Below are 15,993 nucleotides of genomic sequence, written 5' to 3'. Positions count from 1 at the left end.
AGAATAGAGGACAACAACTGTACGAGTGGCAGGATCAAAAACTTCTACAATGAACCACAAAATGAAAATGTTAAAACCAAACTCAGGATGGAAACAGGTAATATTTTCCTTAATATTTCTTCTAAGAGGAACAGAGACAGGCCTACGACTAAGATTTTTAAAGACTAATAAGATTACTGAGGTAAGTGGAAAAATCCAGTTTTAAGCATCTTTGGATCACATTAGTGGAATAATAAGACTTTAAACAAATGAGGTATCAGAAGTCCTGTGTCAGTCGCACATCAGGAAGAGACAATGGCACTCTGCCAGTTGTAATAAAATTAGCATTCATGAAACTGAGATACACTGAATATGGAGCAGGAGCACAGACCAGATGGCTCTAGAGAACTCAGGAAGGAACAAAAAAATCTAGAGAAGACTATTTGGAAGAAAGTAACAACTGTGGTAGATGTGACAGAAAACTTCAGCACGTAGGAATTACTGGGATTTGGAATGAGGAAGATATTAACCGTGAAAAATGAATGATTGCACCTGGAGAGATACAGACAACCTCAGCAGCAGCAGGTGTACTCACAGCAAACAGAAATACCCAATATTTCCATAAAATATATTCTTCATGCTATTTTCCCTGAGCACAGGAGACTTTAGAGTACAGAACACAAAACATTAATACGATCAGATTTCTCCTTTGCTTCCTGAATGGTGAGGCGCTAAATCAATTCCATAGATTATAATAAATTACAGATCCTCAGGTGACAGGAATTTAAACCAGGCATGTGAAAGGAAATCTATCAAGTTAAAAATGCATATTGAGAATTTGCAAATCAAAGATAAAATATTAAGTAACTTCTAGTTCTGGTAATTTACATATTATACATAGGGATTGTGTTTCCAAAACACAGGAAGCATGAAAGCCAAGAGGCAGAACAAAATTGTATTAGCACTCTATGCAGACATGTGGGTACAGACTGAAGTCAACTGCAGAGATTAATCAGAGACTCTGGAAACACGACAGTGCTGTTAATAACCAGCACACTTCACTGTGGTTTATAGACTTCGGTTTATGTACAAACTTACCCCATTTCTTCATGTGAGAAAGGGAAAACAGAAATTAAAATCCAGCACAAGCTGATGAAAGAGGGAAAATCCACTCTCACAATTATCTGTGAGATAAGTTATTTGTGTGTCGGTGTCATTTAACAGGACTGCATACTTTAAATAACCCAGAGTTAACAACAGATGATCTGAAAATCATACATGGGGTTAAAGCCACTCATTTACTAAGTGAGCAAAAGATGCCAACATCTGCTCTGTGACACTGCTGATGTGGATGTGCAGTAGAGCTACAAAGTGGAATTTTAAGAGCAGTGTTAGTGGCAACAGTGTCTTACTTCATTGCTACTTTTGGGAAGTGAGACTATTCAGTTTAATGGAAGTCCATATTACCAATACACTAATATTTTATGTACTGAACTTTATAAATCCAAAACTCCAAACCAAAACGATCCAAGAATGTCCACTGTGGAAAACTGAATATTCAAAATCTGTATATGAATAAAGGTTCTTACACTGCATGTGTTGTGCCATAACCCAGTTGTGGAGCAGCCTGTAGTTTTCCACGGACCCCTTTACCATTTCTACCAACAAGTCATAAGCAGCAGCCCTTGAAGAATGTGACTTGCATTTTGGCTGTTGTCTATCTTTCAAACTTGGCAGCAAGAACAGAAGATTGAAGATGTCTCTCAGAAACTCCTATAAAACAGTTCGATTGGCACATTTAGCAGTTTGAACACATTCTTAAAAGATAACAGTCATGTATTAACAGTCTTCTAGAACCTTCTATAGACTTTCTCGACCCCTATGATTTACACAACTTTCTGACTTGTATACAAGTTCTGAATTAGAAAATTCAACAACTTACTTTATACTACATAAAGTGCACTGTAACCACACTATAGCCTAAAGAGAAACATGACCAGTGAAAAAGAATGACCAGTTATGCTTGATTCATGATTGATTTCACAAACCACACATGTTTTTAGTAACTTTAAGACCAGTTTCTCCTAGTGAAAGACAGCACATAACCTTAATAACTTGATTTGAGTTTTATGAATTGCTAATTAACCTTAAAACACATCCTAAATTACGTACCATGTGTACTGCAAGCGTATCTTTGTAATGTTTCATGTTTGGAATATTAACTGAACTATAAAAGGCATGATAGCTGTGCCCAGTCAGGCTGCCTTTGGATGATAAATACTTATTATACACTTATTTATCTTTATTGTCCCAGATTAATACACTAAAACAATGAGATCGATCTGTCTGAACTTCAGTACCTCCTTCCACAACTATAGCACCTTCCAAGAAGTGCAGAATGGTGAAAAGGCCAACTTTCGGCTATGAAGTGAACATTAATAATTAGGAATTTCAGTGGTATAATGACAGACCTAGAAAGAAGAAACTGAGCAGAATTTATAAAGCAGTATTTCAACAAATACCCATAAGCAACCAGCAACTCTCGTGCACACTTTATGTCTAGGGCTGCTGACATGATCCATCGCCTGCACTCTGCTGCTTCTGTAAAATGTCTGCAGTCTTAACAAACTGTGTTCAATCATTAAATCATATTAATAGTGTATCACTTTAGTTGTCCATATAATCAGACCATATATCCTCTACCTCTGCAGAATTTTCGTTGCCTTTTTTCCCCCCAAAGATGTCAATCTTGATTTTTTTAGGGACAGATTCTTCCCTGCTTGTAGAGCGCAAGTTGCCAATCCAGTTATTACACCTCATTCTACAATTTCTACACTGTAATTAGTAAACTTCTTCCTGTATTTCCCTGCTCAGGTACATTCAGTTATGAAGCCTTTTAATGTTAAAAAGCAGGCTCTGCTGTAAAATCCAAATTCTAAATATTTCAACAAATGGCCTTCTGCAGAGTACACAGCAAAAACACCATAAAAAGCCTTGTTCCAGTGTGCAGGGAAATTCCTACAGTTTTAATGTAAAACCATAGTATCACAGAATCATAGAAAATCTTACAAGCAGGCTCTTATGGTTATAACTGAGTAACACGAAATGTCTTCTCCCTGCCAATATAGTTAAAGTTCTTCCAGATTTCTCCACACTTTGGAGAAAGAAAACACATAAAATTAGAAATAAATATATACCTGGTTTCTTAGTAGCTAGTCTGCATCAAGAATGCTTGTGGGGCACAGACTGATTCCTTTTCATTCCTAATCATAGCTGTCAGGTTCAGACGATTACAGCTCATCAGCAGACCAGCTGTATCTACTAAGCCACAGTCTCATCTACAGTGCTGTGCTGCAGCCTTCTTCAAACAGGTTTGTTAACACAACAGCCACCTTAAGGTGTCCCAGACCAGAGAAGCAGTTGGAGCAGGGAAGACAAAGAACACTAGAGATCATTTTGCTCAGAGAAGGACTTAGCAGGGAAGAAAGGCCCAGCAGAGCATCAGAATCCTCTGGGCAAGCCTAATGTATCTTCAGTATTTCCCAGTGTATTTCCCTGGCTATTTTTTCACCAGCCTTTGCTCAGAGAGAAGCGGGTGGTTTCACAACCCTGTTCTATTACACTGAACACAATACAAAACTCTTCACTAATGCACTTTATAATGTGCAGTTAATAAGTGTTCTTAATTGTACATAGAATTAAAAAAGTTAATACTAGATCATGACTTGGTCTCAGAAAATGTACTACCTCCTCCTCTGCCAGCAAAGCCAAGTTCTTTGTGAGCAGTTTGTTGTGGATACCACTCTGTCCACATTCATTCATTTTTCCAATCACATTCCTGGTCTCCCTGTGATGTACTTCATACATGCAGCACATTTCAGGATTCTGTATAATATCAATCCTCTCTACTTAAGCCTCCCTTTTGTTTTCTTCTTATACTTTTCACACATCCAAGCTACATAAATGTGATCTTTGTGTACAGCTACTATTTGAATTTCCACATCAGCCTCCACTTTGCACTCCGTGAATTGAATTCTTGCTCTGACTTAATCTGCAAGCTCTCCATACTTAAAAGACACTTATTCCAGGAGAATTACACAGTATTAGTCTGTTAAAATACTGTTAGCAATGTAACTTTCTGTTAGGTAGTGCACAATGTGAACACTGTTAAAACTTTTGGTCAGTAAAATTACCTTCAGGGCCATTTTTATGATAACAGAGAGAGTAAACAGACAGGATAGATACAACCTAATTGGATAAAGGGGACTGTTTTCCTGGTGAAACCTCACTAAAGGTTGAATCATAAGCTCTGAGCAGTCTACAGAAAAAAACATCAGTTTAAATCAGGTGAAAACATCACCACAAAGTTTTTATTTGGTTTTTATTTAATGGACAAATATGGCCTTGAAACACAAAGCAGAAATTTTTCAGCAGCTTCCCCTGCTTGGCCACTTTCCCATCTTACAAGCACAGGTGGAATATAATAGTCTTGTAGCAGGTGTATACAGATGTAGAGCTTAAAAGCTACTTTTAGATCACAACTGACCCAGGATCAGGTCAAAAAGCAGCTGTTGTTAATGACTTAAATCAGCTGATGCTGATCAATACTAAAAACATTTAAAGGCAATAAATGAAAACAAGTAACATTTCAAGGATGCAAGAACTCTACCTTGAAATATAATATGGTTATAAAGGAAAGGGACTGTATGTGCTACTTTTTAATATGGTTAGATATAAGGGAGTTCTTTACTGTGGGGGTGGTGAGGTGCTGGCACAGGGTGCCCAGAGAAGTGGTAAATGCTCCATCCCTGGCAGTGTTCAAGGCCAGGTTGGACAGAGCCTTGGGCAACATGTTCTAGTGTGAGGTGTCCCTGCCCATGGCAGGAAGGTTGGAACTGGATGATCTTAAGGTCCTTTCCAGCCCAAACCATTTTGTGATTCTATGTGTGTTTTTATCTACCATCCTAAGGCTAGAAATATGATATACTGAGGCCTGCAATCAAAATGGTGTAAAATAGGTGAAATGAAGGAAGTACAGTACCAAGAGATGACACTATTTGGATCTCTTTGTGGTCTTTTCTTACCTGGCCTTCACGAGAAAATTTAAATGGTGGTTTGTGCTTAATAACACTTGTTGCAAGGCGAAGTAGTCCTGTAAGTCCATCATCTTCTATATTGCCATCTTGATGATCAAGGATTTCTCTGCTATATATACACATATATACAAAGGAATGTCAAAACTCTATCCCACTAACAATAAATACAATGCAGCTTTCAAGAGAAATTACTGTTAGCAAACCTTACCTTCGGATGCAGTCAGCAAGATGTCTTGCCAGTGCATCTAAATCAAGCAGTGTTGTCTGATTAAAAATAAAGAAAATAGAATATAAATGGAAAATAATGATGAACTCCATGAATTACAACTTATAAGACTAGTCTGAAACTATGGTTATGCTTTCAGATGAAATTTTGTTATTGCACACAGGGACAATTAAAACTCATCTTTCAAGCATGCTTGCAACAATATTTTAATGCATTTTTATACAGAGATGAAACTGTTTAAAATCAATGCAATACAGTTCAAATTAAGTAATATTTATTCTTTCAATTCCAGATCCCACAAATACAACACCATACCCAAAAAAGTGGAATAGCACTATTTTAAGGAGAAATGTTTCATTGTTATTTCTGACAAGAACACAGTTTGTCGTCAGAAGGTTTACAAGTCCCATTAGCATTTCTTGCTTGAGCAACGTGTAGAAGCAGCAGGCAGAACTGTAGCCTATAGCTAAGAGATTCAAGTAATAAAACAGAAATGGAAGGAAACCAAGCAGAGGAAGAGGGGTGGGGGGAAGAAGGGAGCAAAATTTTTGCCTCTACTGAGAATATTCAGAGTCAGGAGAGGACAAGACTCTTCCATTCTGGAGACACTAGGATTAAGGTTTTATCTTCCTTCCCTTCCCGCACTCCTGCCACAACTCTGAGAATGAACTAGAAAGATCTATGTAGGGCCATGAGCCAGCACAAGCAGTTGCAGAGTTTGCCCAAAAGGTAATTTAACCCTCTTGAGATGCTTCAAGAGTTGTGAATAAGTTTTCTAACCTGTGTTAAGTGGCTGTTAATTGACATTTGTTCCTCTTTCAGCTTTAGTCAAATACTTGATTACCTCCTCCTTAGACCACATTGAAATTATCAACAGCAAATGTCACAGATATTTACAGTATTCCCAGTGTCTGTCACCTTCACATAAGTTCACCCTCTTTGTGTATTATACCTGTTCCCCCTTCTTAATTCTACAGGTTCAGTATCTGAAGCTTCCTTTGGCCAAGAGCTACTAAATACGCATCAGAGAGTAGGGAATGCTGGGAGATGGAGAAGATCCAAGAGTTGTTCACAGCAGTTCACCATATCTTCAGTAAAAATGTCTCATACTGCAGTAAAAGCGCTTTGAATACTCACATTTTAAAAAGCAAACATTCACGTGAATACAAAGCAAACCTTACCTGACTTGCATCTTTGACGTGTATGTTATCAATCAGTTTGCACAGCAGCCAAAAATATTCCTTACAACCTGGTCGCAGCACTGCTTCTTCTTCATAATCCTCTATCTGTGAAAAGAAATTGCTTTTGGTCTGAAGCACTTCAGACAAAGGAACAAAAGACTTAATATCTCAGTGTATCAGAAACACGATGTCAGACGTAGCCAGATAATTTGTCTGACATGATAATGCAATCATTTTTTCTTTTTGTATTAACAAAAGGAAGTTTAAATAGATCTTTGACAAAATCCTGTTATTTCTTAAATCCTCACCCGGATTGGTTTCAGAGCTTGAGCATCAGGGAGAAACTTTAATAACGTTGATGCAGCCAGCAGCAGAAAGGATCGATTAATTGAGTCTCCTCCATCCAGACCAGAGAGAGATAACTTGTACAAACCATTGCAAGACTCGTGGCGAACAGCAGTCTTCATGAAAAACAAAAGAATTAAATGATTACAAACATTAATCAGAAGACTTTTTTCTTCTTGATGTTTCTTTCATATGTATGTAGTAATAAGTTCCTCTCCAAATCTATCATGTTATGCAGGGTAGAATATGCCTTCCTAAAAACACATAGTACAAATAACATACATCTAAATTACTTGCATGAACAAAAGATACTGTTCCTAACAAAAAAGCTGACTTGCCTGTGCCCCATGTCTCTCGAGTTATGTGTTTTCTACATTAAAGGTAACAGCCAATTAATAAATAGAAGACTACGTAGTTACTACAATAGAACGCATCACATCTGTGCAAACCAGGGAAATCTATGTGATGCTTGAACATAGCACTTACTCCTTCCTAACTACATGGTTATTTGGTTTAATTTCCCTAGAATTATTATTTTCTTCTTTCTTTTATTCCTTTTCAATGAAAAGTATCCATAAACTATCTCTAATCCAGCTTTGGAAGTTTGCACTCTTTGCCTTCCAGGGTTGTTAAGCAGAGAGAGCATGTAAGCTTTTTCTGTGCTTGAGTAATAAAACAAAAGATAATAATTACCACATCATGTCCATATTGCACCTTTAAGCAATCACTAGTAAATACAAACATTTTATGCTGTGCGTATCTTCATGCAATTCAAGTTTTTCTTACATCAGAAAGAGTTACTTCAAGCCAGGCAAAGATTTGGTAATAAACATTTTATATTAACTCTCATTCGTCTCCTTTTGTGATAGAAAGTAGAAGTGAAAAAAGAATACCTAATGGGGGAAGTATATTTAGACTAATCCACATTAGATGGCATCACCCACAAATTTCATCAAATTACCATGAAAAAATTACCTTCATACAGAAGCCAAGAACAAAGACAAGAGTTTATAAACTGGTTTGCAATCAACCACAGATGTGCCTTCTTACATGGTATTTTAACTGCAACAGATTACTTCTTATACAGGATTGCAAGTCACTGAGTCAGATCCTGCCTACTTTTAGCAGGAAACAACATGTTTTGAATTTAATGGCAGCTTGAAACCGAAGTAAAGCTCGTTCCATATTATGCACTAATTAGTAATGCAATAACCTCTCCCTTAACATACCTCTGGAATAAGAAGAGTAAGTTTCTTCAGCCAGTCTTGCAAATGATCACTGTCTGCCAGACTGGATTTCACCAGGGAACAACAGTGAGCCCAGCTCACCAAAAGCCACATTGAATAATGAGTGACTGAAAGAAAAGAAGTAAATCACACTGTCACTAACAGAACAGGCTTTTTAGGGTGAAGAGTTGCACAGTTCTAGCACATATGACACATTTCAGTCATACAAATGTATAAGACTAAATCTTTATTGGCACAAGAGATACAACCTAAACTCAGAATTTTACCAATATGCTCACTAAATCCTGACCATTGTACTATTGATGGCAATTAAACTAGATAAAGTATTACCAATCTTGGGCACAAAATTTTCTTGCATCTCTTATTTCTTCAGCAGTGAGCTGGTGCTTTGCTAATGGGATGCATCATGTCTTAACATGACTGTTTCCCTGGACTAACTTGTGTATCTGCTCCTTTCTTCTCAAGGGCTAAAAGTAAGACTTTAGTAGGTGATACATAGCGTTTACTGAGAATTTGAGTTCATGGACATTAGCATCCACAGGACAGAACAAAGTGGAAAAAATGAAGACAACACATAAGCCTAACAGGACATACCTGTATTTATACACACCTATGATGTATTTTTGACAATTAATTTGATACAGACTTAATGTGACACAGGTCATCTAGACCTTTTTTTAAGAAACCTCCCCAAAAGGAAGAGATGGGGGAGCTCGAAGGAATTCTAGGCCCAGCATCATTTTTGTAAACCAGAACAAAGGTGACTGTTGGTGGCTCTATTATGTTATATATACTGCTCTTTGAAAGGTAAGTTGACAACTGGTTTTCCTACCAAAACCAGCTCTTCTGGAGATGAAGGCCACTACAGTACAAAACTGCAATTCATATAAAACAATTTCCAGAGAAGGAAAGCCAGGCAAGTCTTCTGGGACCTCTATGTATTTCCACTTGGCATGTAACAACTCCCACACTACCAAGGAACACACTTTTATAGTTGTCTTCAATATGTTCTCACTACTGTTAGTTCATAACATATAGCTGTTCTGCAGTACTAACCTTCATGTCTTGATCTGTGATCAGACTGAGCTTTCAGCACCCTAAACAGGAAGAAGATAGAGCCATTTGAACTTTGTCACAGAACACAACAGAGTATCACTTAGAAATACAAGTACACACAAGTAACAACAGTTACTCTGAAGTACTCACTAAGAAAACGAAAATGTTCATCTTAAAAGGATTAAGTTCCTGAAATATTCAAAATAAGCAACAATAATAGAACTATGAAAACCTTCAAGTCACCCCCTTAAAGCTTTACTGACTGCAAGAAAGTGAAAAAAAAAAACCCCACCCACAACCCCTTTATCTAAGAAAGAGATGTGAAACAGACCCAAGAACTGACCTAATACAGAAGAAAGCTAGTATTCTTCATAAAGAACTGCACTTTGAGCAAACATTTGCAAACTTTAGACAAACTTTAAATGTTTCTATCCACTTGCATTTTTAGAAATTGCAACAGAAGTTTATGCAACCAAAACCATCTACTGTATATATCCAAAATTACTCCTGCAACGTAACTAGAGGTTAAAGTTAGGTACATTTGCAGGCTTGACTGGAAATGCTCTGAATGTCCTCAATAGTCTTAAAAATACAGTAAAACGCATGGTCTGTTACTTGGAATCAAGTAATTCTACAACACCAAATGTACCAAAAAACCCTTGACCTCCCTACCATCAGGCTGACTCACAATGCAGTTTTACAGAGAATTGCTTTTCTCAGGACAAAAGGCAAAAAGGACAAATATTTCTAGTAGCCCGTTTCTGAAGGTAAAATTGTGCCTTCAGTACATGAACACTCACTAAAGCAATCAGGGTAATTTCAGCAGTAATTAGCTAATGTTATTAGGATGTGAAAAATAAGTTGAAACCAGCAGATGAAGAAGCAACATAGAAGTTACTTTATTTCCATTTCTCCTTTACATTACTTTGAAATTGAGAATGCTACAGAGAGAACAAAGGAACAGTTTTGCACTGGAATTTATGAGAGCATACATACCACATATAGGCTGTTGCTCTATGTCTTATACACTGACCACTGAGAGTTCTCACCACTCTCCTCGCTCTCACTCCTATAAGGGTATGATAAATACCAGACGAGGCGACCAAGAAAAGCAAGTCTAATGCCTACAGACTTAAATTTCTGATATGGGTGTTAACGGGGACTACAACTGAAAGAGCCATTTACTCTATTTAAGCAGGGATGAAAATGTGCACACTTGATTAGCTTGATTACAAAAATAAGAAGATATTGTACCTAGGTGCCAAGTTGTCATATGTATAAGCAACTGACATAAGTCGCTGAATCAAACTGGTTCCCTGGACAAGTACAAGAAACACCTTTAAAAATTGAAGTCAAAAGAAAAAAAAAAAAAAACAACAGTTAATATAACAACAAGCTTTTTGATCTGTTTTTAAATTATACACACTGTGTGAATCTAAAACAAACCTAGCGGAAGACAAATCATAGCATCTCCATAGTTACGACCCATATTGTTTTTATTAAAGCACATCTAAAATCCTGTGTTTCATTGACTAAGTCTATATGCTAAAATGTAATTCTAGTTCTCTAAGAAAGACAATTTAACTGAATAGAAAAATCAATCATTTCTTCATTCCTTTAAGCAAAATCACAGTATTTCTTTAAAAAGATGAGACTATTCACGTCTAATAATCTTAGGCTTGAGAAGACAGGATTGAGGATGAGGTTGGAGATATAAGTTTCACCTGTCTCTGTGATCAACACATTTTATTGACTATACATTCACTTAGATTCTTCATCTTTACAGAACCTGACAGGCTACACAGCATTTTCAATTCAAAAAAGCAGGTCTTTTAAAATATTCCAATAACAAATCCACTGCACTCAAAAATATTCATCAACTGACAATTAAAAATTGAAAACCAGTAGCAGCACTTACAGCCAACGTTAAAAAAATTAATATGTTTAATAATTTCCCTGTATCATTGTAGCTATGGCAATTTAGGGATCTGTTTTGTCAAAACCAGATCCTAATACTTATAGTTAAGGTCTTTCCATGTATAACGATGAACAGACCGCTTGCCTCCAGCTCACAGTTCAGATCTATCCTTTCTGGCAGCACAGCTGGTCCTGGGCCCAAGGAGCAATGGGTTTACAGTGAATGTATTTCTGATGCCAAAATACTATGTTTGCTTGGTCTGCATTAGGGAATTAGCATGCAGGGATGTGGAAAGAAAGTTTACAGTTTAGGTAATTTTAGAGGAGAATAACATGTAGGATACTGATTAATGTTAGTAACTTTTCCACTACATTATTTTAGTACCAAAATAAAGGCTTCACACAACAAAGCAGTTCACAAACTGTTTATCTCTTACCTCTGTTAAACGAGGTATGTGAAGGCCCTTTGCATGGTCACTTGCAGTCTTCCTTGATTTGCCTGGCCATGTTCTCTTCCTGTGACTCTCTGCTACACCAGACCAGGCAAAGACATCGTGGTAAGCTAAATCCAGATCTGAAGGATCAACTGCAAACTGGCATATCAGCTTCAGCAAGCAAGCGAGACAGTCTAGCTGCCACTGTGGATAAGAAGAAAATGAAATGTTACTTTTTCAGGGATTTATTTTACGAATAATCCTGTGCCTACTACGGGTTTGAAATGAAAAGCCTAAGTGAGGTATAAACAGCTAGAACTAAGTGGCAAAACCTCATCAGAATAGCATCAAAGTGGAAGGGTATTTAAAAAAAGCTTAGTTATAATGAAAACATTTTCATGACCTACTCCTCTTAACAGGTGCATTCAAGGCATTCTATTATTCAGTGCATGATATAACACAGAGGGGGTAAGCTCAATAGCTAAGAGCCTTTCCTGCGTTGTATTCAACTATAGCACAGGGTTTAAAGTATGGGACACAGAAGTGCTTTCAAGCTGAGTATTATTTAACCATGCAGAGACAGAACTACCATTCTGCATTGTAACATCTCTTGTTAGATGAAAACCATTCATTCATTTAGTAACTCTCAAGATCAATTTTCACAGTGCTCAGCTGTGTGGCTACAACCAAACAAGCACCTGCTCAGCTCCACCAGAAGAAGATGTGTTATGAGAGTGAAATTGACAGTAATCACAGAATGGTTTGGGTTGAAAAGGGACTTTAAAGCTTATCTAGGGGACACCTTCCACTAGAGCAGGTTGCTCCAAGCCCCATCCAACCTGGCCTTGAACACTGCCAGGGATAATACAATAGAGCACCTTGTCACAGCATTTGTTATAGCATTGAAATAATTGATTTTAGAACAAATACCTCAAAATTAGTTAGAAAGTATCAAATTTTTGATTAAGACTATATGTGCCTACTTTTTAGCACTTCAGCAACAGTTTCATACACACATGTGTATGCTTGTGCGTTGACACCTTTTTGTGTACCTATGACTCAGAGCTTGAGATATTTAATTATTTTTTCTTTTAATCTAATGCCATAGAATTGAAAATAAAAGGGAAAAATTAACTCTAATATAAAAAAGTATTCATAATGGTATGAATTTAGCTCAAACTAATTAACAGAATAATGACGAAAAAGGCATTATATAAGAATGACTAATAATGTTCATCACTGCAAAGTGTCTTTATTGACACCACAGCCACAATGCTACCACTTTTGTCCCAATGCCGCCAAGGGGAAATGGTATTTCTTCGGCCTCTTCAGAGAGAAAGATAATTAAGAGATTACTGCTTTTAAAACAGACTATGCTAAAAGTTTCCAAATAATAACCTTCCCTGAAACAAGCAGGAAAAAGGCAAATTAAAGCATCCTCTCCTTGTCTGGCAGATTATGACTTTGTTAAAGAAGTGGGAGATGCAATAGTATTATCAATGCAGCTGAAATCATCACTAAAGATGGAACCCAGTTTTTGCTCTAAGTTGTTCTCATGATCTCCCATTTTACATTCTTACAAACTAGGTTTTTTAAGACTGGGCAAAAAATTAAACCAAAACTACACAGAAACACAAAGGGTGGTTTTAAAATACAAAAAAGTAGAAGTATAAAGATTTTTTTAAAGAAAATAAATTCTTCTGGGAATAGAAAATATTCCAGAAAAAGATGCCATTGCATAGACTCTGGTGGTTTCAATTACAGAATTCATTTATTTCACTTGTTTCAGAAAAGTAACTATAACGAAGGCAGAAAGAAACGAAAGCCTTAACAAATGACAGCTCTGTTATTCTGGAATGAACACCTACCACAGTCCATGATTCTTGTTCTTTAGGCTCGAGGATTCCTGAATTGAAGATTTCTAATAACTGTTGGAGCCCTCCAGCAGCAACAAACTGTAAGTACAGTATGGAACCAATGTGAGAAAAAGCAAATACAGAAACACCACAAAGTTCAGTTAGATACCAATCTAAGCTTTATAAATGCATGAATGGTAAACTATTCACCTGGCTATTTTATGAAAAACAAGAGAAATTTACAGGCCTGCTAGCACAGCAAAAATGAAAGTGTTACACCTAAATTTGAGACCAAAAACTCTTAAGATAGATAATGTTTTAAATGGGTTTTCGTTTCCTATCTTTTTGGAAAAACTATACTTTGTATCACAGAAAACTGTAGGAAAATCAAACCTTGCAGCTCCACGTGTTTTTACTATTTTCTATCTGATCTTCACTCGAGTCATCAGAGTCTGGGTAAAGATCACTGTAACTTCCCTAAAGATAAACAAGAACAATTTGTTGCAAAAACAGATAAGGAATTAAAATACTAAAAATCAGCTCCTCAATATATACTTTGCTTTGGAATGAAAACTACACATTCTGTGCAAGAAACTCTATTACCGTAGATTCGCGTCTTATTCTCCTGTTGGGCTTTCCCAAAGCTTCAATAATTTCCAGTGCATACAAAAGTTTATGGGCACTTTTTATCCGCAGAAGATCCTTCCAGCTAAAGCCATCGTTACCCTTAAAAGATGAAAAAAGACAGAAAACAATTAACACAATTATATGCAATGCTGAGCTAACTAAAAAATGCAAAGAGAGGATTTTTAAAGTGACATGGACAAATTATTTGGGGTTTAATTTAATTTATTATTTGAAATGAAGGCAATTTCAAGCACATTTCTATACATGATTAATGGTTTGAATAATGTGCATTCCACAATGAAATTTAAGTACACCTCCAACATTATCATAAGCTAAGCTACACACAAGTTTAAAGCAGAGGAAGCCAAATGTTATGCTCTAAATTGTAATTCCCACAAATATTTTGACACATGTCCATAAAGATCAATAATATCTAACAACTGTTAATATGTAATTTCAACAACTTCAAAAGAGGCAAAATTTTCATCTATGGGGCAAGAAATCAACTAGGTAAGTACCCATGCTTTGAATTTACAGAAGAGAGTACCAAAGGATTACTATCAAAAGAGTCACAATGTTCAAGCAAGGTTGCAGATGAAGAAAACTGCTGTTTCAATTCTAGCCAAAATATTGTGACAATTATATTGATTGTTCTTTTCATTTATTCAATAGTTTTCTTAAAAGAAATCATGAAAACAAATTTTGAGAGCTAAATGAGATCTCTCTTTAGTTTCATATGAATTATTAGGTTTGTCTATTAGGTTTACGTAACATACTTAATATATATACTATGTAATATTCCTATTTGGGCAAAACTCAACTAGACCACTAAACACTAAAACTTCCACATAAAATAAAGATAAACATATAAAACAAGCATTCTTTGTTCACCTGCTCATCTGAAATATTCTGGAATGCCTGCAACATATTAGGGCACGTTGGCAGCAGCATTAACAGCTCCCAGACTCGTCTGGATAAGTTTTCTGCGTGGAGATGGAGTTCCTCACACCTTGCACTCTGACAAACCACAGAACAACCATTTTTTTTGTGAATTTCAGTGTGAGAGTAAGATTTCAAAGTCACAAAATGTGTTTATTCTTACTGAAGAAGCTGTTTCCTATCTAATGAAAATCTACAGATAGAACATGAAGAAGAACTGAAGTCTCACTGAACCTGCAAGAAACTGACATCTATACATTTTGAAATACTGGAGTGTAAATAAAACTTGAAAATAAACTACTGGTTCAAATAAGCAGTTATTTAATCTCCCACAAGCTAATGATGGCATATAAGACATAAAGCTTGAGTTTTTGCAATAAATACCTTTACAAACCTTTCTTCAAGCCAATTCCCATTATTAGTCACCACATCTATTTAAATAATCAATACTTTTTTTAAGAATGAGTTTTTTATAGCTTCTACTATTTAGAACATTTAAAATAAACACATCAGAACAATGTTGTTAAAAAAATCAGAAACATCACAGTAATGGTTATACTACATGTGAAATGTGAATCTACAGGCAATAAACATATCTAGTGACTGAAGAGAGTACACAGAAGGAGGCTAGACAGGAAAAATAGATGCAATAAGACTTAAATGTAATTATTCTAATAAAATTAAATTACCTCACTATCTTCCATAGCCACTTCTCCAGAAGGAGGCTTGAAAGAGGCAAGCATCTCTAATAAATCAAAAAGGGTGGTAAGATGAGGTTCTTGCAGGAGTAAAAGCATTGGAATGTTGTCCTTCTGAGGAGGAGGTAGGCAGGATGCTGGAAGTTGAACACCTTCACCCTTACGTTCTCTCCTTGGTGCACCCAGAGATACAAACACCATCTAGAAACAGAGGGAAACAACAAGGAGGAGAGAGACAACTTTAAAAATGCATATGATAAGCCATGGAATGTTTTCAACAGGATCATAATTAAAAGCTTAAAGACTACATCAATATCTTTGTGGTCAAATCTTTACTGAGCAGCATTTTGAGCAACTGCCATAATTAAAGCTTGGTTTTGCTTTCACTTAAG

At 36.3% G+C, this 15,993-nt stretch overlaps 1 protein-coding gene across 1 annotated transcript in view; it reads right to left on the bottom strand.

The window, feature by feature from the left end:
• Positions 1-15,993, bottom strand: part of USP34 (ubiquitin specific peptidase 34) — a gene marked incomplete at its 5' end in the record, with an annotated part of 113,733 nt that overhangs the window by 43,362 nt on the left and 54,378 nt on the right. Inside the window, 14 exons of the mRNA XM_010018858.1 lie at positions 1,569-1,752; positions 5,064-5,184; positions 5,284-5,339; positions 6,483-6,587; positions 6,791-6,943; positions 8,057-8,181; positions 9,131-9,171; positions 10,385-10,467; positions 11,485-11,685; positions 13,350-13,436; positions 13,731-13,814; positions 13,941-14,063; positions 14,856-14,981; positions 15,593-15,802. Coding sequence (XP_010017160.1) covers positions 1,569-1,752; positions 5,064-5,184; positions 5,284-5,339; positions 6,483-6,587; positions 6,791-6,943; positions 8,057-8,181; positions 9,131-9,171; positions 10,385-10,467; positions 11,485-11,685; positions 13,350-13,436; positions 13,731-13,814; positions 13,941-14,063; positions 14,856-14,981; positions 15,593-15,802 — 1,699 coding nt within the window. The remainder of the gene's footprint in view (positions 1-1,568; positions 1,753-5,063; positions 5,185-5,283; positions 5,340-6,482; positions 6,588-6,790; positions 6,944-8,056; positions 8,182-9,130; positions 9,172-10,384; positions 10,468-11,484; positions 11,686-13,349; positions 13,437-13,730; positions 13,815-13,940; positions 14,064-14,855; positions 14,982-15,592; positions 15,803-15,993) is intronic.

This window comes from Nestor notabilis, unplaced genomic scaffold (genome assembly GCF_000696875.1).
Source record: "Nestor notabilis isolate BGI_N333 unplaced genomic scaffold, ASM69687v1 scaffold297, whole genome shotgun sequence".
NCBI lineage: Eukaryota > Metazoa > Chordata > Aves > Psittaciformes > Psittacidae > Nestor > Nestor notabilis.
The sequence above is the reverse complement of the archived record's forward strand: the minus strand, read 5'-3'. Positions and strand labels throughout refer to the sequence as shown.